Source organism: Salmo salar, chromosome 17 (assembly GCF_965601325.2).
Source record: "Salmo salar chromosome 17, fSalSal1, whole genome shotgun sequence".
NCBI classification, from domain to species: Eukaryota; Metazoa; Chordata; class Actinopteri; order Salmoniformes; family Salmonidae; genus Salmo; species Salmo salar.
Window position 1 is genome coordinate 54,921,726 of NC_138307.1, and position 26,418 is coordinate 54,948,143.

Sequence of the window (26,418 nt, forward strand, 5' to 3'; positions counted from 1 at the left end):
GTGCTTGTCAGAAACTTGACTTTCTATCTAGTTGACAGGTGTGCTTGTGTCCATTACCAGGTAAACTAACAGGTCTGTATGTTATGTGACGGAGTCTGCGGCTTGGAGCTTCATTCCTTTATAGTAATTCCACCCGGGCTGATTGTTCCAGTGACCAACAGGTTGTGCTCTTGGTGTTTCTGCATTTCTTCGTGACAAATGTACAGAGACGTGTTCAGTGTGGAAGAGGCAGTGACTCTGGTAAGGATCTCACCAATGAAGTATGGGGTTGTAGGATCAGCTCCTGAGTGGAGCTGTGTTGGTAGATGTCATGGGGGTGAATCGCTGGGGTCACCTATAGAGTAGTAGCAGTTATGGGGGAAAACTCCTGGGGGGAAAAAGTGGGCACTTCGTTTTTTAAATATATTCTCATTTAAACAAAGTGCTTAATTACAGTAGTTATTCCTCTATAACCATTGCTATTTGCTGTCTGTGAGTCACGGGGGGAACCCCAAGAATCTACCCTTTCTGCTTATGTTATCACACCCTTTAGCCAATGCCACATTTTATTAGGCAGCCACTCCAAGTGGCCTTGACTCACTGACCTGCAGAGTCCTCAGTAGGCCACCGTGCCCCAGAGTTCAAACCTACAAACCCATGCTTATGGGGTGAGATCATGACACCAGAGCCAGACTCCTTCACGCTTATGCTTTGCTTCATAATTTGACATTGAGAGTTTGGTTGATATGTGTATTTGGCTGTGGTTAAACATTTTGTTGAGTGTGTTGGTTGGATGAATGGAAAGGTTTTCTCAAGCTTTGCTTCAAATGTTTTGTCAACAAAGACGGTTGCATCTGGTTATCGCCGTTTCATACTATTAAAGATTTGAAATTGTGGGTAAACCCTTTTTGACAGACACTTAAAATACTTTCTTTGGTTAATTCACATACGAAAGATGCATCCCATTTAAAGATCGGTATAAGATTTCTTTCACGATTGCGCCACAGGTAGAGTGGTAACATTACTACACAAGGCACTGAGATTGAGTCCATAATGAGGTTGTTTTGTGGGAGACTGAGTCCTGTTTGTCCTTCCTAAGGCACTGTCCAACTCAGAGGGGAATAGTCCAAAGATGGTAGTCTTCGGGCTCGATTCAAGCTGTTTAGCTCTATTTAAATTTAACGGCAATGATCCCGCATCCACAGAGAATGCATTCACGGTGAATGCTTCATATGTCGGCGCAATCGGAAATGACCTTTACATTTCAATAGAGCATTTCAACTTCCGCGATACGGATTGAATTGAGCTCTTGATAGTCCCACAGTGCTGCCCTCCACTGGTCAACACGTGTACAACATGCAGCAGCACTCCTCACAGCTTTATCAGAGGGAGAGTGAGGACTGTGACGTGTCTCTCTCAGCAGTCCCGGGGTAGGTCATACGGGCTACCCTCTCCGACCTGGTGTTTGTCCTCCTGTTAAAACACATTCATATGTCATCTGGAGTTATGGTATCACCCCCTAGAGCAAAGGTGCTACTTCACCACATATAGTTCAATGGCATTCATATTCATGCACATATTTTCTCTCCAGTGGTTGGTATAGAAAGAAAATGGGGTGGAGTTACTTACAGGAAGCTCAGCTGGAACTGGTTCACTTATGGCAGGGGCGGAGTCATAAGTGGGGTTAACTATGCTGGGGTTGGATGCGTCTCGTCCTCATCCTGCAAAAGAGGGCAAAGGTCAATTATCAAGTTTGAGGTCCCCCACGTTTTATTGTACATTTAGCTTCTGAACAAACAGAATAGCAGTAAACAGCTGATAGCCTGCAATGAGACAAAGGGTCATAGTTGAATGATGTCAGAATGTTGAACAACAAACACATTAAAGTAGTGGAACTGGAATGGTTTGTTCTTGTGGGTGTAGAAGTGGTAGCTTATGAACCCAGCCCCAGCCATCAGCATGATCAGTAGTGTAACTCCAATCCCCATCCCTGCCTTGTGACCCGCGTGGAGCTGAGGGACCAGTCACAGATAAGGTCAGACACAGGAGTCCACCAATACCTGACCTTACCAACTGATTTAGGATCAGTTCTCAATTTGAGTCAGTCCTAATCTTAACCATAAACTATAAATCTGATCAAGGACCAGTAGTTTAGCAACATCTCGTCAGAGATCAAGAAGAGACACTAAACAGAAAATGATGTAATAATCTCACCACTAACCAAGGGGGTGGGGCTTTGAGGGGTCCCTGCAGCACATGGATGATGCCAGGATGTCGGAGTCGACGATGAAGCGGTCGTTGATATAACGGGAGGAACTCTACAGAGAGAGACCAGGATGGGACACGTTTGAGCTCACTGAGACTACAATCATGAAGTCAAACTTTATTTTCAGTGGTAATCTCTGTTCTATAAAATACATATATGTGGTCTATGAGGCTGGTTAAGTAGCTAATTTGCACATTTTCTCAAACATCTTAGTCCAATCTAGAAGACCCGGTTAAGCAGAGCAACATATAATACGTTCATATAACAGGGGGACTGAAAAACAGAACCTGAGTGGATGAACAAAGTACAGGGTTGATGTGTACAGTGCTGTAGCTCCATGTCTCACCAGGGCCTTTGGGTTGAGGAAGTCAGCGATACGCATGACAATGAGGCTTTGGCCCAGCCGGGTGCGGATACGGCTGCCGTTGGTCAGGTCCTTCAGGGCCAAGGCCCGGCCCTCTGAGAGATGGTACTCCATGTCCCTGTGGGTCAGTGTCTGGACAATACAACACAGGAGAGTGTGTATACATATACGTCTGAGGAAGGGCTCTATTCAATCTGGATCGCTGAAGCGGTATAGACAATTAAAGGTAATTTCCAATTGAGCCGACATATGCAGCATTTACCGTGATTTTTTTTTTTTACCTTTATTTAACTAGGTAAGTCAGTTAAGAACAAATTCTTATTTTGAATGACAGCCTAGGAACAGTGGGTTCACTGCCTTGTTCAGGGGCAAAACGACAGATTTCTACCTTGTCAGCTCGGGGATTCAAACTTGCAACCATGTTCTGTTACTAGTCCAACGCTCTAACCACTAGGCTACCCTGCCGCCCCGACTGATGCAGTCTCCGCTAACGTGGAAAACCATGTGTTTGATGTATCTGGTAGCATTCCACTCATTCCGCTCCAGCCATTACCACGAGCCGGTCCTTCCCAATGAAGGTGCCACCAACCTCCTGTGGTTATTTTTAACTAAAAAACGAAATATGCTTCTCTGCATCACTGCTAAAATCTGGGTAAAATATTGAAAGGAATGTGAGTCTTATTCTGTACATTTAGCAATTGCTTGCTTTTGTAAAGTCTATCAACTTTGCCAGCAGGCAGGCCAGCTAAGATAATTAGACAAGCTAGCTACTCAAGGTTTCTGGAAATCGGCGCGATATCGTACGCGTTGATCCAGAGCATCCCAAACATGCTCAATGGGTGACATGTCTGGTGAGTATGCAGGCCATTGAAGAACTCGGACATTTTCAGCTTCCAGGAATTGTGTACAGATCCTTGCGACATGGGACTGCATTATCATGCTGAAACATGAGGTGGTGGCGGGCGGATGAATGGCATGACAATGAGCCTAAGGATCTCGTCACGGTATCTCTGTGCATTTAAATTGCCATCGATAAAATGCAATTGTGTTCATTGTCCATAGCTTATGTCTGCCCATATCATAACACCCACCACCACGGGGCACTCAGTTCACAACAGTGACATCAGCAAACCAGTCGCCCACACGACGCCATCTGCCCGGTACAGTTTAAACCGGGATTCATCCCTGCAGAGCACACTTCACCAGCGTGCCAGTGGCCATCAAAAGGTGAGCATTGGCCCACTGAAGTCGGTTACGACGCCGAACTGCAGTCAGGTCAAGACCCTGGTGAGGATGACAAGCACTCAGATGAGCTTCCCTGAGACGGTTTCTGACAGTTTGTGCAGAAATGTTTTGGTTGTGCAAACCCACAGTTTCATCAGCTGTCTGGGTGGCTGGTCTCAGACGATCCCGCAGGTGAAGAAGCCAGATGTGGAGGTCCTGGGCTGGCATGGTTACGTGTTCTGCGGTTTGACATACTGCCAAATTCTGTAAATAACATTTTTATTTTATTATTCATTTGTATATTTAAACAGGACAAATCTGACAAATCTCTATGGGCATGAAGCCTCTGGTGGTAATGAATGTACAGGGCTGTGTGTGAGCAGCTGTGTGAGACAGTGCCTGCATATGTCCGGTGGTAATGTACAGGGCTGTGTGTGAGCAGCTGTGTGAGACAGTGCCTGCATATGTCTGGTGGTAATGTACAGGGCTGTGTGTGAGCAGCTGTGTGAGACAGTGCCTGCATATGTCCGGTGGTAATGTACAGGGCTGTGTGTGAGCAGCTGTGTGAGACAGTGCCTGCATATGTCCGGTGGTAATGTACAGGGCTGTGTGTGAGCAGCTGTGTGAGAGTGCATACATATGTCCGGTGGTAATGTACAGGGCTGTGTGTGAGCAGCTGTGTGAGAGTGCATACATATGTTCGCTTGTGCATAATGCATGTCAGTGTGTGTTCTTGTACCTGGTTCTGGTACAGTCCAGTATAAACAGAGTGGACTGGATGGTCAGGTTACTGAGGCACTTCACAGACTGTTTTCCTGACTCTGACATCTGGGAGAAGTTCAGGATTTGCTGCAGATAAAAACAACACTGGATCAGTAGCAAACCACTGTGAGTGAACATACAGTAAATGAAAACCTGAATATAATGATATGTCTTTCCACTCTTCCTCTCTGAGGAGGGATGCGAGCGCTTTCCTCCTGTTTTTTTGTCACACAGCACTCAGCACTGGGATTCAGTGGCAGTAGCAGCCAAGTACACGTCTGAACTCTTCCTATCTAAACATTCCCTCAGAGTCCCCACAGCTCACTGTGTCAGAACCACCAAAACACGAGCACATACGAGAACCCTCTGTTCCAAAGCAAGCCTTTGAAAAGGGAGCATCTGGGGTTAAATAGGGATTTCAGAAATGATGTTACCACCACCAAAATGGTTTGTCTTTTCATCTCGTGTTGCTTTCCTCATCAACGAGGCTTGATGACTCATCGATGAGCAGCAGTGAGTGATTGCGGTACTGGATGCAGTGTGTTGTTTTACTCACCGATGCAGTCTGGTCCCCAGTACCCTGGACAGCAGCGGGGCTCAACCACCTCCTTGTAACACTCATGAGAACAGCCCTTGATCGACAGCACCGGACTGGCCATGGGACTCACATGGTACCTACAGAGAGAGAGGTAACATATTACTGGGAGATACCTGCTGTAGGATACGGTGCAACAGTAGTCTCAATGCTCTGTCCAACATATCTGCTTGTGTCTTATGTTAAGCAGAGACATTAGATATTACTTAGGTACTACTAAGAGAGAGCCCCTTCATCTGTTCTATTTCTCCCTCACTCTGTTCCCTATTCTGTCCCCTTCTCCCCCATATCCCTCTTCCACCCTCATTTCTGTCCCATCACTCTCTTCTCTATCTCTCTCCCTCTCTGTCTCCTTCAGTTCTGTGATTATGCTCTGTAGCTCATTTCCTGTGGCCATTTGCGTCCCACGTGTCTTTGCCGACACAGATGACACCGGTCCAATGGTAATTGGCTACAGACGTCGTGGAAACATTCTGCCAACACCAGTACAGATGTACGATCTTCATTTGAGCCAGTTTGCTACAGCAGGAATAACGCTGCAGAAACAGGAAATGTGAATATAATTAACTGGCATTTTTGTAGGGGTTGATACGTTTTTCGTAAGGGAAAATCAAGTCAAATTTGTACGTGGAAATTACAAACTTCAGAAGCCTTTTTAAACCTCAAATACACTACATGTTTAAAATGTCTTTGAAAGACCCAACATCTGTGCCTATTATCGTGGACAGACAAATGATAAGCTTCCAGTCTTTTCTGGAATAGGTTAGCTTGTTTGACCCTTTACCTCCTTCCAGCCCCTTCAACCCATAACGTTTTTATCCATGTATGTCATCTGGCTCTCAGCGGCTGCAAAGGTCAAGGCTCAAAAAGCATTTCTGAAGGCTTAAAGAAAACACTGTCCTTCTCCTTTGTCACCAGATTTGCTGAGATTACTTCCTGATTAGTCATCCCAATAAGAGCATCTATAATCCCCAATACAGGATTAGGCGTTTCCGGATAACATAGCAACATTTTTAAAAAGAGGATTTCTTATTTGACTTAGTGGATTGCCCCTAGTAAATTTGGGTGCATGTTCATTAATTTTCTCTAGCAGGTTTGTCTTTGTCCACATTATCATGCAATGCCTGCATTTGAACTCAAGAGGGTAGCAGAGAGTACAGAATGAGAGCAGTGCTGTAAGGACCTGTTGAGGACATGCTATAAATGCACTGCTCATCAGTGGAGGCTGGTGGAAGGAGCTATAGGAGGACAGGCTCATTATAATGGCTGGAATGGAATAAATTGAATGGTATCAAACACATCAAACATATGGAAACCAAATGTTTGCTCCGTCCGTTCCATTCCAGACAGTTCAATGAGCCCGTCCTCCTATAGCTCCTCCCACCAGCCTTTACTGCAGCTCATTTTATAATAAGAAAGATAGTGAGTGAGATATATCTGGAAGAAATACAGAGAAAGAGTGGAAAGAGAGAGAAAAATAGAGAGAAGGAAAGTCAGAGAGAGAAAGAGAGAGAGAGAGAGAGAGAGATTGAAATCGAAAGTCGAGGAGAGGGAAAAGTGAGTGTTGTGTTGAGAATCTTAAGTGTGGTGATCTATGCTCTGGATGCTTGCCTTAGGGTTAGATGTCACTGGCACCAAGAATGCTCCGTCCAGCCAAACTCCCAAGGGTTGAACTCATGCCGACTAGCAGGGGTTGCGATGGACGCCACTGTGAGATTCCGGACACATGAGAACACAGTCGAGGAAAGACATAGTCTGAAAAGAACATGAAACTTGGCTCAGTCTACTATGTTTTTATGCTTGGATGCACGAGTACTGCCCATGGAAAACTTGAAGAAATATATATAAAATCCAAACAGATACAAAACATGACTTATGGTCCACATATGAATGTGTCCAACTCTGTGGGCATGGATGGAGCACAGCAGCTTCAAACAAAAGTCAGTGTCACTGGGTTTTCACTGAGTCCCAATGTGTTTTATTAAGCAGATATTACTATGCCGTCAGGGCACTCATAGCGCCTTTGAAGCAAATCCGCACCCCCTCTGTGATTGGCTAAGAAATAACACTCAGAGAAAAACCTGTCTGGTGTTGACTTACTGGAATAGGCATTGTTTTCAGCTGTGGATCTCCTGTTGAATCAACCCAGAACAGTATCCATCCATATTCATACTGTTTTTCATTCTATCGTATATAAACAGACACGCAAGGCCACAATGTGTAGTGGATTACAGAGATCTACATTGGTAGACTGTCTGTTTCTCTGAATGTGTTTACATGGGTTCTAGATTATGTGGCAAAGACCTCCATCTTAGAAACATTTGGTGTATTCATTACAGAAAGCATTTAGCGTTTCTATTGGACAAATTCAGGTAGGTCCCTCCCTGTTTCGTTCTGTTTGCTAACGTTTAAAAAACATTTTACAACAGAGTTGGCGTAATGAATACGCCCCTGGTCTTCATCTGTTTGGTGAGATTGACATTTTACAAAGCCCAGTTTGTGTTTCCCTCTGTCCTGTTAAAATGAACTCACTAGAAGTCAAACGAGTGCTATGTCCCTCCTTACATTCATGTGTCAAACTACGGTCGGCCACAGGCTTCAAGGGAGACTACAGATGAATCAAAAGGAGGTCTCCATGAATAGTCTGGATTAATTTTAAGTGTTTATTTTAAAAGTTGGAGAGGGGGGGATATTTATTGAGTTAAGCATAAGAGGTAAAGATTTATTTTGGTCTTGTGGACAGTTAAGCATGGCCAAGATATGAGAAAGGAGTGAGTGTTGACCTACAGTATGAATCTATTGTCATGTTGACTAAGGCATAGACATACAAGGAGACAATTAAGACTGAGAAGTTCAGAAAGATTAGACACATGAAAAATAATTTCAAAATAACTTTTATACAGGATATTATAGCCCTGTGTGCAATCCCGCGTGGCTTAGTTGGTACAGCATGGTGCTTGCCACACCAGGATCGTGGGTTCAATTCCCACAAGAGACCAATGCAAAACTGTATGCACTCACTAAATCAAATCAAATGTATTTATAAAGCCCTTCTTACATCAGCTGATATCTCAAAGTGCTGTACAGAAACCCAGCCTAAAACCCCAAACAGCAAGCAATGCAGGTGTAGAAGCACGATGGCTAGGAAAAACTCCCTAGAAAGGCCAGAACCTAGGAAGAAACCTAGAGAGGAACCAGGCTATGAGGTGTGGCCAGTCCTCTTCTGGCTGTGTCGGGTGGAGATTATAACAGAACATGGCCAAGATGTTCAAATGTTCATAGATGACCAGCGGGGTCAAATAATAATAATCACAGTGGTTGTAGAGTGGCAACAAGTCAGCACCTCAAGAGTAAATGTCAGTTGGCTTTTCATAGCCGATCATTCAGAGTAACTCTACTACAGGTCGACCGATTAATCGGAATGGCCGATTAATTAGGGCCGATTTCAAGTTTTTATAACAATCGGTAATCGGTATTTTTGGACACCGATTTGCCGATTTTAGTATTTTGTATTTAAAAAATGTTTTTAACACCTTTATTTAACTAGACAAGTCAGATTAAAAACACATTCTTATTTTCAATGACGGCCTAGGAACGGGGGTTAACTGCCTTGTTCAGGGGCAGAACAACAGATTTTTACCTTGTCACCTCGGGGATTCGTTTTTGCAACCTTCCGGTTACTAGTCCAACGCTCTAACCACCTGCCTTACATTGCACTCCACGAGGAGCCTGCGTGGCAGGCTGACTACCTGTTATGCGAGGGCAGCAAGAAGCCAAGGTAAGTTGCTAGCTAGCATTAAACTTATCTTATAAAAAACGATCAATCTTAACATAGTCACTAGTTAAACTAGTAATATCATCAACCATGTGTAGTTATCTAACGTGTCCTGCATTGCATAAAATCGATGCGGTGCCTGTTAATTTCTCATCGAATCACAGCCTACTTCGACAAACGGGTGATGATTTAACAAGCACATTTGCGAAAAAAGCACTGTCGTTGCACCAATGTACTTAACCATAAACATCAATGCCTTTCTTTAAAATCAATACACAAGTATATATTTTTAAACCTGCATATTTAGTTAATATTGCCTGCTAACATGAATTTCTTATAACTAGGGATGTGACATTGTGTTACTTATCTTGCGTTCCGTGCAAGCAGTCAGGGTATATACAGCAGTTTGGGCCGCCTGGCTCATTGCGAACTGTGTGAAGTCCATTTATTCCTAACAAAGGCCGTCATTAATTTGCCAGAATTGTACATAATTATGACATAACATTGAAGGTTGTGCAATGTAACAGGAATATTTAGACTTAGGGATGGCACCTGTTAGATGAAATACGGAACGGTTCCGTATTTCACTGAAATAACAAACGTTTCGTTTTCGAAATGATCGTTTCCGGATTCGACCATATTAATGACCAAAGACTCGTATTTCTGTGTGTTATTATGTTATAATTAAGTCTATGATTTGATATTTGATAGAGCAGTCTGACTGAGCGATGGTAGGCAGCAGCAGGCTCGTAAGCATTCATTCACCTTCGTGCGTTTGCCAGCAGCTCTTCGCAATTCTTCAAGCATTGCGCTGTTTATGACTTCAACCCCCGAGATTAGGCTGGTGTAACCGATGTGAAATGGCTAGCTAGTTAGTGGGGTGCGCGCTAATAGCGTTTCAAACGTCACTTGCTCTGAGACTTGGGAGTGGTTGTTCCCCTTGCTCTACATGGGTAACGCTGCTTCGAGGGTGGCTGTTGTCGATGTGTTCCTGGTTCGAGCCCAGGTAGGAGCGAGGAGAGGGACGGTAGCACTGGATTCTAGCAGCCGTGTTTAGCACTAACTGAAGTTTATTTAGTGCTTTATCCGGGTAGCCGGAAAGTAGAGCATTGCAGTAGTCTAACCTAGAAGTCACAAAAGCATGGATACATTTTTCTGCATCACTACTGTAAATTGCTCTGGATAAGAGTGTCTACTAGAATGTAATTATGTCCTTAGTATCTCACTTTATGGACTAATTTAACTGAAAAAGGACAGCAAGATGTAAGACATACGTAATCCTCCATTTATATTGTAACTGGAGCACCTGACTCCTGAAAGCAGTCCTCCAAACAAAAACATGCCTGAAAAGCCTTAAGGTCAGAGCGCTTTGGGCACACGTCCAATTTGTAAGTCGCTCTGGATAAGAGCGTCTGCTAAATGACGTAAATGTCAACTGCTCTCCTCTCCTCCGTCTCGTCCCACTTTCTTTAGGTCTGGGTTTCCCCCTCTCCTCTCACCAATAAGTCATACTGCTGGAAACTTCAGCGAAATTTAAGGGTCAGTATCGTTAGACTTTTAAAGGCTCTTTAAGAGAAAGCACTCACAGTATTTAGCACAGCATCGCCACTTCTCACATAGCACAGCCTCTCATTCAGGAGAGAGAGAGAGAACAAGAGAGAGAAAGAGAGAATGAAAGCGAGAGAGAGAGGTGGCCAGAGGTAAAGGAATAGAGAGACTGAAAATGGGAAGAGAGTGAGAGAGGAAACGAAAGGAGAGAGAGGAAGAGAAGGAAAAGGCTTAAATTCTTAGAGACAGCAAGAGGAATGCTCAGAAACCAACTCAAGCATCTCCACGGTCCTGCTGCCAGTGGGTCTACTGAGAACAAACTGCTCCATTCCATTGATGCATTCCTTCATTTACAGCTGGTTTCGGATCCAACAAGACACACACAAACACAGGAAAGAGAAAAAGTTGATTGGACAGCAAAAGGATAACAAAGGACCTTAGTAATACAATGACGACAAACAGAAAAACAACACATTAAATGTTACAGCTTGACAAACGCATGCTGTATGTCTGAGAGCACTGGATGGGCTTGAATCTTAAGACACTCATCGTGTGATACAGCATAATTTAATATTTACAAAATGTAAACAATTTACAAAAATATTACGTCATTTGACATATTCTCAATTGAAGCACCCGTAGCTTTACTCTGCCCGGAATTTTGCAATCTGAATAGTAAAAAACAAATATTTTAGATTTCAAGAAATCTTTCCAAAATATCTCAAATAAAAATGTCACGGTACAATATATTTTTGAAGTCATTAACAGTTTATTCCAAAAATACAAAGCATTTGAATGATTATTTCAAGACGTATTTCTATGCATTGATACTGCAAGCTTTCCAACAAGAAAAAGCCTAACCTATCCACCATCAATCACCATAGCCATGGGTCTGTCCTTACTCCCTAGCCTGTAAGAGAGCCCTAGAAATTCCACAAAAGATGGCCACCTCTGACAGTTTCCCAATCGCTGTACTGTCTATAACTCTAGCCTGCAGTTGTCTATATGAGACTTCGTTCTGATCTGGAAATGTACTGACACTGTTTGCTGCATCTACTCCGCATTCCTTTAAAAACCTGTTGTGGCCCTGCAGGACTGGGTTGCCTCCTCCCTACAGGCACTTTTTGGTCCCTATGTTCTCCTCTTACACATCATTCACCGAGTCCATTTGAAGACTTGAAGAGTGAGGTTTTAACTTTCATCAAAGTTCAGTTTGTTTTTATCATTGAGTTTCGGGGCTCATTTCTACACCTCTTGAGTAAATTGTGAAGAAGTCCATGTTTGGTAGTCAGAGTGTGTGGATCCTCAAGCCTCTGAAACACTGTGGAACTCCTGTCCCATTGGATAGCCTCCTATAAGGGTGGGCCCTGATAGGCCAATCAAAGTCAACTATTTTCCGCTGTCTTTGTCCACCTCTGATGGTGTGGTGTATAAATACTGTCTTCCTGAGGGTTGAGATGGAGGGCTGTTGATGCTGCCCCCCCCCCCCCCCCCCCCCGTCCATGGGAGAGAGGAATGATGGGGGGAGTCTTTTAGTCTCTCATTGGGGACAGTGTGTGTGTGTGTGTGTGTGTGGTGTGTGTGTGTGTGCCATCACCTGCCTCCCTCTCCCTATTTACAGGTGTGCATGTCATTCATGCTCTCACACTTCTGACACCTCACATAGCAACACCACACAAACTTACACTCACACCTCTCTACGTGGCGAACCACGTGTGTATTATACCCCCGACCGCAGCAGAGCAGGTTACACCCGTCGGGGCCGGCCGAGGTGCGGTTACACCGGCGCCCTCTAGTGCCCGCCACGCCCCAGCGCCGGTCCTCCAGACAGTAGTTAGGAGACTTGTTGAGGAAGATAAGTTCTTCCTTCCCGATGGGCACGCGACGCTGGTCCTTCTCCTTCCTCCTCACCTTCCTCTTGGAGCGGTCCAGCACCTGCACGCTTCCCTCATAGCGCTCCTTCAGGAAGTTGCCCACGCGCTCGAACGACGCCATGGTGCGCCAGCACGTCTTGACGGCACACGAGCCCGACACGCCGTGGCAACGGCAGTCGGTGGCCATTGTCTTGGCGACTGCCTGAAAAGGCGAAAGATGGAGAGGATGTTGTTAGGAATTACAACAGACTTACAACACTGTAGGGATTACAACACTGTAAATGTTACGACAGACTAGATACCAGAACTCTGTTTGATAGAGACTGTCTTTTGTTTACACAAACGCTGTGGGAATGTTTTGATCAAAATCACGATCTATTGTTCTGAATGCTGGATCTTGGACTGGGACTGTAACATGAGTGCTGAGGTTTGTGCATTCTACTTCTAACTCAGACACAATAGACTCCCTGGGCACTGTGTACAACTGGAACAAACGTTTAACTGTCCTTCACAGTTTAAACTGAGAGATTGAGGAGACATTTTCTTATGACCACAAACCCCCAGGGCTCTACAGTGGACTTAGGATGACCCCAGAAGAGCCAATGAATTTCACCTCTTTTTCACCTCTTCTCCCACTCCCTCTTCCCTGTCGGTTCAGTTAAGTTGGAAAGGCAGTGTGTGTGTGTGGCAAGAGTGTGTGTTACAGTAAACAGATACACTGCTACCATTGTGTCCACATCCCTCTCCAGTAGTGAAGCCCTCTCTTGACAGTGGCTAGTAGATAAGAGAGAGACCCAGTAAGTGTGTCTTGGTGAATACCATTTAATGGTAACGCACATGCCCCGCCCACCTGAGGATATTTTTCAGCTATCTATTTCTAGTGTTTGATGGGTGCAAAATCCGCTTGTCCGGATTGATTGCCTGACGTTTTTTTCCCCCGTTAACGTTACGACAGCGGAAATGGTTGTAATGACCTTGTCACGCCCTGGCCATAGAGAGGGTTTTGGTTCTCTATTTTTGGTTAGGCCAGGGTGTGACTAGGGTGGGCGTTCTATGTTCCTTTTTCTATGTTGGTGTATTGCTTTGTTTCGGCCGGGTATGGCTCCCAATCAGGAACAGCTACATCGTTGTTGCTGATTGGGAGTCATACTTAGGCAGCCTGATTTTCCTTTGGGGTTTGTGGGTGAATGTTTTCTGTTTAGTTTTGTAACCTGACAGAACTGTTGCTGGTCGTTTTTTGGTTTATTTTGTAAGTGTCCATTAAAATCTTTCAAGATGAACACATCCTCCGCTGCACCTTGGTCTCATTTTGACGACGGCCGTTACAGACCTGTAAAACACACCCTGGTAATGGCTGAAATGAGCTCAATAGCAGTAGCATAAAGTTCTGAAGTAGTACTCGTTACATTTTAAATACTTAGCAGGACAGGAAAATGGTCCAATTCACACACTTATCAAGAGAATACATGGTCATCCCTACTGCCTCTGATCTGGCGGTCTCATTAACACAAATGCATCGTTTATAAATTATGTCTGAGTGTTGGAGTGTGCCCCTGGCTATCCATAAATTTTCAAACCAAGAAAATGGTGCCATTTGCTTTGCTTAATGTAAGGAATATGAAATGATTTATACTTTTACATAGGAATATTTTATCAATTACATTTACTTTTGATACTTAAGTATATTTAGGACCAAATACTTTTAGACTTTTACTCAAGTAGTATTTCACTGGATGACTCCCTTTTACTTGAGTAACTTTCTATTAAGATATCTATACTTTTACTTAAGGATGACAATTGGGTACTTTTTCCATCACTGCTCAATGGAATACATTGTCTTACCGTTGAATATATAACAACACTAAAGCTTTATCTGCGATTTAACACACGTCTCGACACGTACATGACAAGAAAGATCACTTTATTTTGATGGGTGTTCATTTTTTGTGGAATTAAAAAAACGAATAATTTAATACAGTTGAAATGTTTACAAAATAGATGCGCTGAAATGAAAGGAACTCCCGAATATGAACACTTGGATTATAGTGATATGTCTGATCTCGCAAACCATGTAAAGTACGTTTAGATAGGCGTAATCTGGAGCCAAGCGTGTTGACTATTTTATCCGTGGGTATCCTGCACACTTGTTGAATTATGCAAGAGTATGTGACATTAACAGTAATTAATGAGGCGGTCTAGACAGCGCAGGTGAGTGCAGGTAGGGTATACAGAGAAAGTCTTGGGTGGTTACGGCCCTCTTCCACTCAGTTATGTTATTGTGTCATTTATATAGTCTGTGTATTTATATTTGAAAAAATAACTGATACACTAATTAAATGTATACAGTGCCTTCAGAAAGTATTCACAGACCATTGCCTTTTTCCACATTTGTTTGTGTTACAGCCTTAATTTAAAATGGATACAATTTAGATTTTTTTGTCACTGATCTACACACAATACCCTATAATTTTACAAATTAATAAAAAATGAGCAGCTGAAATGTCTTGAGTCAATAAGTATTCAACCCCTTTCTTATGGCAAACCTAAAAATGTCAGAGAATAAGTTGCATTCACTAACTCTGTGTGCAATAATGGTGTTCAACATTATTTTGTAATGACTACCCCATCTCTGTACCCCATACATTCAATTATCTGTAAGGTCCCTCAATCGAGCAGGGAATTTCAAGCAGAGATTCAACGACAAAGACAAGGGATGTTTTCCAATGCCTCGCAAAGAAGTGCACCTATTGGTAGATAAAAAAAAGATAATTAAAGCTCACATTGAATATCACTTTGAGCATGGTGAAGTTATTCATTACACTTGGGTGGTGTATCATTACACCCTGTCACTACCTTCTTAACTCTGTTGCCGGAGAGGAATGAAACCGCTCAGGGATTTCACCATGAGGCCAATGGTGATTTTAAACTAGTTACAAAATGAAATGTGGGAAATAAATACATTTTTTGTCCTGAATACAAGGCATTATGTTTGGTGGTGGTCATGTTATGGTTATGCTTGTCATCGGCAAGGACTAGGGAGTTTTTTAGGATAAAAAGGAAAGGAATAGAGCTAAGAACAGGCAAAGTTCTAGAGGAACACCTGGTTCAGGCTGCTTTCCAACAGACACAAATCCACCTTACAGCAGGACAATAACCTTAAACGCAAGGCCAAATATACACTGGAGTTACTTACCAGGACAACATTGAACGTTCCTGAGTGGCCTATACCTAAATCTCCCACCAAAATCCCTGAACTCCATTCATTATTTGTCTGTGCCAGTAAAATGTTTTATATGCTATAATTAAGTCAATATCTGATGGATTACAACATTTCAAAAAGTTTGGAGTATCTTCATCCATTGTCCAACTGTTGCATTTATTAGAATTGTTTTTAAAACCTTTTAACAATTTAGATGACCTGGTATCTGCTTGAACTTTCATTAGTCATGCTGTCACGCCTCATCCATTAACTCACATTATCGAGGATGTTACTCTTTCTTTCCCCTCTCTCCTTCTGTCCCGTCTGAGCATCCCCCTCTCACACTGACCTTCTTGTTCTCCCTTCCCTCTACTCTGTTTCCTGCAATCTTTCTGCTTTTCTCTGAATATCGTTCCCGCTCTCTCTCTCTCTCGCTCTCTCACACACACACACACACACACACACACACACACACACACACACACACACACACACACACACACACACACACACACACACACACACACACACACACACACACACACACACACACACACACACACACACACACACACACACTTCCTAGAATGTCTCCTGAGACTATTTTTAACAGTGTGTGGTAAATTCTATTAAGCACTGAATGGTTTGGTTGTGGCTCCTCTCCAACCCCATATGGTGGATGAAACCCAGAACTATAATAGCTACAGTAGGGTTCCTTTCATGGTGCTAGATTAGTACTGTCATATCAGTCATTCATTCAGACACAATGAACCCTACACCTGCTGGTCTTGACAACTTGAGTTATAGCTCCCATGGGCCTTTTCAGTTTTTACATACTCCCCAGAGTACCCTTAACAACTGTGCTCACTATAAAATACTGTCTCTCTCTAGCTAGGATGTGGATGTGTGTGTTTTGTTCTAGGGTGTATTGTGTCTAATCTAACATCAAACTTCATTGCTGTGCTGTTTTTTGTTCTGTACACTGTCTGTGTGTTGTACATGCTCTGTAAGTGTTCTTCGCCCTCAATGAGTGGGTGTGTGTGTGGGTTGGGTCTGTGTGTGTCGCGTCTCACCTGTCTCCCGGCTTCACTGTTATGCTGGTTCATGGTGAGCAGCGCATCCCCTCCCCTGGCTGAGGACATATTCTTCACTGCATTATCTATGAACTTCCTGCTGAACCATGTACCGTACTGGATATGGTCTGAGCAGCCGCCCCAGTGCCAGCCTTCGCTGGGCGAGCCTGTGCCCTGCAGGCTGGTGTCACAGCCGCACTCTGTCACGTTGCCCGCACTGCAGGAGCGCGTCACTGCCTGGACCAGCCCCGCCGCCATCACCGCGTGGATAAACGCCGTCTCCTTGGTCCCTGTCAGAGTCAATGAAAAGAGGTTGCCGGAAGGGCAAAGGTACGCATGGATTATTGTGTAACAGTGGCTGTGGACCTCTAAAGCATGCAATGGGTGGATTCTGAAACGATTCCACTGCTACAACTTTCAGCCAATAACGCTTCAGACAGAGGGAAATGGCACAATTCTAGCATTACAACTTCCGTGTATCTCAGTAGCACAGGCCTAGATACACATATAACTTCCATCCATTGTAGTCGTATAATACATCAGCTCTGGAGGGATACATGTGAGATGTGAGTCCAGCAGACACATAGCCCCATGGGAACTGTCCTGCCCTGTGTGAGGGTGGCGTTGGGTTACACTTCACAGGTTAGGGGCCACAGTAGGCCCTGAGTGAGGACAGACAGCTCTGGCTCAGAGAGAGACTTAGAACATGTTGGTATGATGATAACAGTGTAGCATGGCTCAAACTGGTATCACAGTTACTTGTAAAGGCCATCTGGAAAGCTGATTATGTCCTGTAACGAACGAAGGCTGAAAAAATGTTAACCCAAGTGAATGTTGAAGGGGGTAGCCTACTAATATGTATAGTTTATGGATTGGGCTTGATAGACAAAACTCAAAAATATGCAGAATCGTCTGGATGGAACAGAAACATAATGAGGCCTGGTGACATCAATTGTAATGATGCAGAGAGTGCAGCTTCTAAGAAGGACATGGTGTTTAAAGGTCATACATAGTCTATCTTTGCTGTCAATCAAGGATATAACGTCAATCAGAGGTCCAAGCCACAAGTTGTCCCAAAAGCCTTTCCTCCATGGAAAAACAAGAAATCACCACTTCAAATTCAAACAAATGACAATTGTGGTTATTTAGGTTATCTGTGTTGCATTATATTATAAACATTCCTTGCTGCGCCCTAACCCAATAAGAACATTGTCTCTGAGTCCGATTAGATCAAGTTACCACTTTTAGAACACGAAGAAAAGACATCTGGGGTCAAAGTGCAGAGTATACATTTTTACAGTTGATTGTACGAGTCCGGACATAGGCTAAATCTATGCATTTCCATCCCATTGTATTACGCATTGGCCTAAATCAACATAAACTATATGGTCCGTTTTTTCTCCGATTCTTTTCATCTGGGTTGAGTGAAGAAAGTTGATAGATGGCATGTGACAGGGTGCAACAAGGACAGAGAGGAATTTGGAAGATGTGAAAATAAAATGTTGATAGCTAAAACATGCGCTGACTCTTAACCATCTTTGAAATCTGCATGGAAACAGATTTCTGGAACGATATCTCTAAAACAAAGAAACGGTGTTCTTATGTTACATGTCGACCATGAATCTCCTAATTGGGATAATCCCGGCTGGTTTAGGACCAGAGGGGAGCAGGAGTTCTCTGTTCAAAGACCACACTTGACCGTGGAGAAATGCTGTGTTTGGACGGTTAAACCGAAACAGATGTGCGCACATGTTCTCTCTCTCTCGCCCCATAGGGCATACAGCTGCTCGAGTCGGCAAATCAAGTCACGTTCCCTCCCTGGCCAACATTAAACATTTTCATGACTCAAACCAAACCGATCACGAGTAAAGAATTATGGAAAATGGAAGACGTGCCTCTTTTTGACGCACTATCAAACAGAAAAACAATTGAGGGACTGTTTTTATATAGCAATTGCCTAAAACGGTCAAATACCAAATGATGTGGGCACACATTAAATATCGCATTATGGAATACGACCATTATAATAGATGCACCCAAAATATAGTTTCATTTTCCAAATTAAACCCAATCAAAAAGAACATTATCAATAGCCCAGAAAAGTGCACACGAATTTATGCCAGCGGGGCACAAAGCACCCTATTGTTTTATGTCTATTAAAACGAGTATTTAAACCGCCTGTCCTTACCACTGGTTAGCTCGTAGCCGAACACAGAAAGCTCTTTGGTGGTAGAACAGTTCCACCGCTCGTGCTCGAACTGCGTCTGGCACTCCGCGATGCCAATGCGCGCGCCGTCCTTGATGCTTTGCAGGAGATGGGGCTTTCTCTTGCACAGGTCCTTCTGCTTGTGCGTCAGCGGGAGATTGGCGCAGCCCAGCTTCTCTGGTACTCCCACGGAGGTAATTCCCAACCACCTGAGACACAAAGCAAGCAGAGGAGACAGTACGTTACTTTCTAAACCACATACAGCCCCAAACGGAATCGCATTTTATGCGTAAACAAAATGGTGCAATTTGACAAAAAGTCAAGCTTAATCACAAGCAATGAAATATACTTACGTCCAACTGGCTCGACAGCAGACAGGATAAAGTGAAAACAGTAAAAGAAACAGAAAGCAGATCTGATGTACTCCACAGCCGCTTCTTCTCTCCATGGCCACCTCATTTACAGAAGCCGACTGGCCTCCCGGGCACTGGGGAAGGGTATGTCCATGGAGCGCTGGATCGGTGCTGGGTTCTGTCTCATGCTAGCCCCACAGCATAGGACCCTAACAGAAATAATCCTCAATCCGTGGTCATCTCGAGCAATTCAGTAAAAAAAACATCCGCGGGGAGAGAGAGGACGCGGGCGGAATGGTGATTCTAATCATGAGGCTCGGCGGCTAATAGTAGCCTACAGTTGGATGGGTGATAAAATAAGTTCCCGACGGCGTTCCCCAAAACGCAGACAAACAGTTTTATCCTGGACTGGGAGAACCCACACAGAGCGTCTCTAAACGGCGCGCTCCCAGGCTCGGATTGGCGCACCGGTGGATTCATGTTCAGCAGACGCGCATGTCCTACGCGCTAATTGGACAGACGCGCAACAAAAAAAAACGCATGCCGCCGATGGCACTGGCAGGAACTGAGCAAAACGTTTGGCATGAGAGAAGGTGGGGTACCACTAGATAGCACATCCAAAGTCCAAACTGGATATAGCCCGTCGTAAAAATGTATGAAAACCAAATGTACTTTTTGGTCTTAATTTGAGGTTAGGGTTAGGAATAATGTTATCAATGGGATTAAGGTTAAGGTTAGGTTTAAAATCAAAGGTTAGGAAGAGCAATTGTAGAAATAGGCGGGGGGGTTGTGACTTTGTGGCTGTGGTAACTAGTAACGACCGAGAAGGTGGAAGGAAGAACAAAAGATAGCAGAACACGTCTTTATAATGGTTACTTCACTCAACCGCTGTACACCTAATCATGTCAGGCGAATATAACTTCCCCCCGAAACGTTCCTGGATACGAAACCTTGAGTAACGTGAGTGCATAACATATTTAGAATACAATAGATTATCTCATACACAACAATTATTTTATGATGAACAAGGCCTTGTTTTGAATTTGGAATTTAATACCAATTTAATTCCATCTAATCCTTATGTCAAACTAATTTATAGATTTGATTTATAATCATATTTATAGATTTCATATGCAATGGTTTCCAATTTTAAGATTTCTATAATTCTACAGTTAAAGAAAATGTCCTCAACATATCGAAATCATCCTCCGAGTCAAACGTTTTTTTCAGTGCTCGTGAATTGGGTAATATTCGTTAGGTTTAGAATGTTTGGAATCTCATTTTGCCATTGAAATGTATAGCTTAAATGAATAAAGGATGGATTAAAATGCAACGACAATTACAACCACATTGCCCATTGTGTAACCAATTATGTTGGAGAAAATATTTTCAATCACTATTGAGTTGTTTGCCTTTTCCTTAATAATAAACATAATATGTTCAGTCAGAGAAGAGACAATTTAAGGACATTTTTAAAAGTGTTTGACTGACAACCTTTCTGTTGAGTATATTGGACTGGGTTATAGGGCGGTATGGGGCAGACGAGGTGAGGTCTACTCAGCCCCCAAGCCTCCCAAGCCTTTCAAATTGAAACAGTGTAGAGTGAAAGGTCTGTCTGAAATTTGACATCAGAGTTCGGAACCGCAGAGCAGGGCAGAGTCCACCATTCCTCCTTGGCGCGACAACAACCCAGGCGGCAGGCCCACCGTCTTCAGGACGGTTACATGTGCCCAAAAGGCAAGCCTTTGTCTATAACCTTTTACATTAACCTTCATTTTGATCGAGACTGTTGCGTCTACCTTATTCTATCCCTCGCCCACTCAATGCTGCCATTTAGCCACATGTCGCACAAGACCATTCAATTTGAAACACTACGCACGCACTTCACTTTGAATGCGTTCCCTTTATTTGATCTACAAACTGTAAAACCAAGGTTTTAAACAAATATGGATACATTTTCAATATATCGCTACATTGTATTACGTTTCATTCCGGTCATATAACCGTGTTTAGAACGTTTTTTTAGATAGGCCTTGGCTACATCATTTGAACACACCATTGTCAGGGTAAGTAGGCCTAAATAAAATAGACCAATAACTTTCTGGAATAAGACAGTACGTCGACCTCAAACACGACTTAGGCCTGCATTTAAACCAACATTAGTTTTACTTCTCGATCCTGTTGCTAGATCTCTGCCCAGATCACACCGTGGGTAGTAGGGTGATTGGATGTGTCGGATTAGCGGCACATTACTGCAAAGCGGAGTCAGACAGGGCTCATTACGCGCAAGACGGAGTTAAACCACATTACACTGACATCCATTTTATTATAGCACAGTTATAGCCTAATTGAACATGTGTCTCCCTAATTATTAAGGGTTCCCGAGTGGCGCAGCGGTCTAAGACACTACATCTCAGTGATAGGGGCGTCAGAGACCCTGGTTTGATTCCAGGCTGCATCACAACCGGCCGTGATTGGGATTCCCATAGGGCAGCGCACAGCGTCGTCCGGGTTAGGCCGTAATTATAAATAATAATTTGTTCTTAACGAACTTTCCTAGTTAAATAAAGGTGAAAAAAAAGTGTTATTCTAAACCAGCTGATAGAGATGTATAGTATAGGCCTATGCGTGACAAGAGATGACGATCAGGTCTTGGTGGCACGAAGGAAATTACAAAACGAAGAAGGAAAACAAAAGAGAGTGCCTCTGCCCATCTTCCTCAGAGCATCCCACGGCTTCATACCTCTGCATGGTTGAATTGTGATGATGACTGTTAAAGGATTTGTCTAATACTGTGCGCAAACAGCATGCACAGGCTTATCCTCATGTGGTGCACAACTTTAAGGGGAAATCTGCGAGGCCAACATCCTCATTGTTTACAAGCTAGGGCTTTGTGGAACTTTCAAAATACAGTTTCATGCTTTCAGAACATAGTTTCTGGACACAAAGTTAAGTTAAGAAAATATATACTTTAATGTTGTAATGGAATAACTTACATGTACCATCTGGAAACACAAAGCTGAAGTTAGTGCCATTTGAAGATAGATGTTCTTTAATAATAAATTCATAGTGTTGATAATATTTAGCATTAAGCAAACATGTCTTTCTGTTCTTTTTCCTTAAGTTTTCCTTCAGAATCACAGAATCATATGATTAGGTTTGCTATCAATGTTCCATAAGACCACTAAACAGAGCTAAGCAGGTAGTCTCCACCCATGTGTGTGTGTGTGTGTTACAATTACCTTCATCTTCACCAGCTCAGTTCCCTCCATACAAATGATCAGAGGACAGATCAGACAATATGTAGAAATCCATAGCATACATTACACCAGTCCTTCATTAGCATGTCAACAATATGCTGCACGTAAAACATTATACACTGATTATCAACATTATAGGCACGAATAAACATCTGTAGAAAAATATATAGAAATATAAGAAAATCATACATAAGACATTCACTTGAAGAATAGCTCAGCTTTCGTCATATCTTTGGCATAGAATAGAATACATTGTGGTGTCCACAGACAGGTGGATGGATGAGGTACTGTATGTGAGGAGGAATAGAACAGGCGGGTGGATGAGGTACTGTATGTGAGGAGGAATAGAACAGGCGGGTGGATGAGGTACTGTATGTGAGGAGGAATAGTGGGATATCCAAAAGTCCCTCCAATGGCGAGAGAGAGGCTTTCCTGATGCACAAAGGCATCAAAGGTACACATCAAAAGTCTTGAACCTCTCCTCGGGGACCCCCAGACGTTTCACAATGTTATTGTAGCCCTCAGCTAGCTCACCTGATTAGTTGACCAGTTGAATCTGAATCAGGTGTGCTAGCTCTGGAATACATCAAACACATGGAATTGCCGGGGGTACCCGAGGAGAGGATTGAGAAACAATGCTGTACAACATTTCAACAACGTTTCCACAACTATAAAACTATACAATTGTAAGAGTTTGTGCTGGAGCGTTGAGGGAGCATTGTCGGTTGGTGGGAGAGCAAGGTTTACATTTGGGATGTGAACACGTCACACTCCTTCGACAGTCACTCTCGCCCTCCTCTTTTTTCTTTCTCCAGCTGCTTCCCTCGTCTTTAGGCGGTCGGCCAGCGATCCCCCTCTTTGACCATCTGGAAAGCTCTACCTAGCAGAGGTAGCAGTCACATGACGGGTACGTGGGCCAATCAGAGGAGGTCTGTGTGACAGACAGTGGTGATGTCTGTCTCACGGCTGACCAGTCAGGACTCTCCTGGATGGGATGACCTATCATTCTTTAGAGAAACGCTTGTATGGATACGCACGCACACACTCACGCACGCACACACACAAACACACGCACGTTAGTAAGCAAGGACACAAGCATGCACGCACACACACAGTCAGTGGTGGTGAGGGCTGGGTCTAGTTTCCTGTGTCTCTCACACACAGTCTGCTCAGCAGAATCTGCGAGTACACCTGGTTCACCGCTCCTCTCACGTGATAGGTGGAGGAGTTAGACCCCGCCCACTGGTCCTGGTGCTGCAGGGTGGGCTGATCACTGGTTCCGGTTCCAGGTTCCTCGCCGTGTTGAAGGAGCTTCATCTTCCTGTGCAGGGGTGCCTTGGAGAACGACAGCTTTTCAACCTTCAAGGAACACAGCGAGGAGAACCACGTCAACACCTCACCTCTAACACAACATCTACATACTGACATTATACTGTAACTAGGTAACTAGACCATGGCCAGAACTGACTTCTACTACCAGAGGCTGGCTAACGTTGCCTGTGGTGTCCCGGAACAGAACAGAGCGGAAAGCCATCGTCACAGTCTGGGGTTCCTCTAATATAAATCACACTGGAACAATCCAAGCCTGACCTAAATCCTGACATAACAGAAACCCTGTCCGTCCCCTCAGGGTTTGGGTTAGACATTACTTCATTCATGTATCCCATACATCCTTCTGGCTTCCTTTTGGGAAATTCTGTTGCCACTTAAAGACCCATATGAACTGGGAGGGGATGGGCGGGGGTACGGTGGTGCGGGGGTACGGATGGGCGGGGGTACGGAGGGGCGGGGGAGGCACATGTACATATGCCCGAAACCACTTCACAAGTGCCCTGGGGCCCAGCTGCTACCAACGTGGTGCTTTACTGCCCAATAAAACCCGGCCTAACGGCTAATTACTGATTAACCGATCCATGGACAATTTTATAGCTGAATTAAAACAAGTGACTGTTCTTTTTACAGGGAGCTGGAGAGGGGGTAGAAGGGGTGTGTGTGTGTGTGTGTGTGTGTGTGTGTGTATGTGTGGTACAGCAGGATTTCCTTCTAGAAAGCTCCCTGACATGGAGGGGGATTGTTCAATCAAGAGGGCATAAGAACCGATTTCCTCTGGGCCCAGAAAATGGCGGTTCGGTATTTGGATCCTCCATAGGGTCAAAGCCCAGGATTATTTAAGCCCAAAGATTCCCTCCTGGAAAATCGACGTGTGCGCGAACATAAATAGCAAGTATCCATAATGAAGTTATTTCAGATATGACAGTCGGAGAGGGAGAGGGAGTCCTTGGGGAAAGAGCTTGCTGTGGAACTAGCTGTGCTTCCTGGCCACTGAGGTTTAGACAAACCATTAGTTATAATTGGTATCAATTACTGTATCCAGAGAGAGACATACGATACCTGTGTTATTGTGTTGATAACATTGTGCTGTGATTTGAATAACTGACTGGTAGGTAAGCAAATACTGAGAATGAATATAAACTATGATAAACAAAATCAACGTGCTGAATTAGGACGTTCAAGGTGATACACACTGTTTCAATAAGGGTGCGGCGAGAACTTGGGGTACTGTTGTTTTTTAGACAAGGGTGAAGGACTGTTAACGGGGGGGGGTTACCTCATGAAAATGGCAGGCGCACCGTCCCTGCAGGAACTCTTTGTAGCGGCCCATGGTGACGCTGAATGTGTCTATGACCTCATACCCATAGTGCTTTGCGGCGGTGATGATGTTGCTGTTCTCTCTGTACAGCTCCTGTACTCCTCTCTGGGCAAGGTAAAGTAAGACAACAAAGAAGTATTCGCTACTCAACACAAGGAAACATTCACATTGGGAGCCATATCGCAGCCATAACATTTTTGTACAGTTCTCTGAGGCCGTTATTGCAACACGTCTGAAGTATAACTTAACTTTCAATTGAATAAGTTGTATTGCTGTTGAACAGGTGCCATTGCTGATGTTGGACCAGTCAGCATGTTGGAAGCCATGGACTATTAGCCAATAATGTTTTAGATAAATACACACAGCATGGGCAAAGGGCTATCCACCAGGTGCCTAAGCACTGCCTTTTAAAAACTTTAACAGATAAGCAGTAAAATGAACAGCATGGAAAAATAATTAGTGAAGAGAAGCTGAGGGGGAAGGAGAGAGAGGAAGAGAGAGAGGACGAGAGAGAGGAAGAACGAGAGAGAGAGAGTGAGAGAGTGATAGAGAGAGAGAGATTCAGAGAGAGAAACAGACCAGACAAACAGAGAAAAGTTGAGGAGGAGACACCAAGAGTGAAACTGAGCGCACACAAACAGGAGGATGGACCTACCAGTGAGAGAGAGCGGATGCCGTCCACAGGGAGATGGAAGCCCATGCCCAGAGACTTCACCACCACCATGATATCCTGTAGCCCTTCCCTGGAGGAGAGAGACCAGTGAATAGATTGCCCAGTGAATATATTTAATTAAGCAGTTGCTAATTCCTGAACGGCGTCAGGAAGGGCGTTTGCCACAGAGTGTATGCACCAGTGGGTTTACCTCTCCAGCACTTCTCTCATGATCCTCAGGTGGTTGGTGTTGAGCCACTGGACACCTCCTGCCACCAGCACAGTCTGACGGGAGTTCTCCAGGGGTCGTGACCTTCGGAGGGGATCAAAGTTCAAAAAGACATCAGCTCGGCAGTAGGACTATATCTATTGAACAGGCATAGGCACACATGCTGACAACGTGCTTCTGCTTTTCTCACACACACGCACACACACACACACACACACACACACACCACACACACACACACACACACACACACACACACACACACACACACACACACACACACACACACACACACACACACACACACACAACCTGCTCAGCATATCCTTCAGTAGCCACATCCAAAGCAGAGTGCGGTCTCAGAGAGAGAGTCGTGGTTGGGAGACCTGCTGTGTTAAATTACACTGTG

General features: G+C 44.0%; 2 protein-coding genes across 2 annotated transcripts in view; both read right to left on the bottom strand.

Annotated features, from left to right (window-relative positions):
* Nucleotides 1–12,085: 12,085 nt before the first annotated feature.
* Nucleotides 12,086–19,759, bottom strand: LOC106576171 (protein Wnt-16). Its single transcript, XM_014153136.3, has 4 exons — nt 19,219–19,759; nt 18,848–19,074; nt 16,660–16,949; nt 12,086–12,589 (listed from the first exon to the last, which is right to left on the bottom strand). Exons 1-4 carry the CDS (start codon nt 19,311–19,313, stop codon nt 12,125–12,127), a joined length of 1,077 nt encoding a protein of 358 aa, XP_014008611.1. The 5' UTR covers nt 19,314–19,759; the 3' UTR covers nt 12,086–12,124.
* A 2,408-nt stretch (nt 19,760–22,167) lies between these two features.
* Nucleotides 22,168–26,418, bottom strand: part of LOC106576170 (cadherin-like and PC-esterase domain-containing protein 1) — a 79,812-nt gene continuing 75,561 nt past the window's right edge. The window contains exons 18-21 of the mRNA XM_014153135.3: nt 25,992–26,093; nt 25,784–25,871; nt 25,087–25,233; nt 22,168–23,837 (exon numbers count right to left, since the gene is read on the bottom strand). Of these exons, the coding sequence (XP_014008610.2) occupies nt 23,616–23,837; nt 25,087–25,233; nt 25,784–25,871; nt 25,992–26,093 (559 nt within the window). The 3' untranslated portion in view covers nt 22,168–23,615. The remainder of the gene's footprint in view (nt 23,838–25,086; nt 25,234–25,783; nt 25,872–25,991; nt 26,094–26,418) is intronic.

What these genes read in the sequence shown, in the direction of transcription:
- LOC106576171 (XM_014153136.3), bottom strand. Translation starts at nt 19,313, where the DNA reads ATGGAGAGAAGAAGCGGCTGTGGAGTACATCAGATCTGCTTTCTGTTT. An exon ending in TGCTGTCGAGCCAGTTGGAC is followed by an intron (nt 19,075 to 19,218) that starts GTAAGTATATTT and finishes TTTGTGTCTCAG; the next exon opens with GTGGTTGGGAATTACCTCCG. An exon ending in ACAGTGAAGCCGGGAGACAG is followed by an intron (nt 12,590 to 16,659) that starts GTGAGACGCGAC and finishes TCGCCTTTTCAG; the next exon opens with GCAGTCGCCAAGACAATGGC.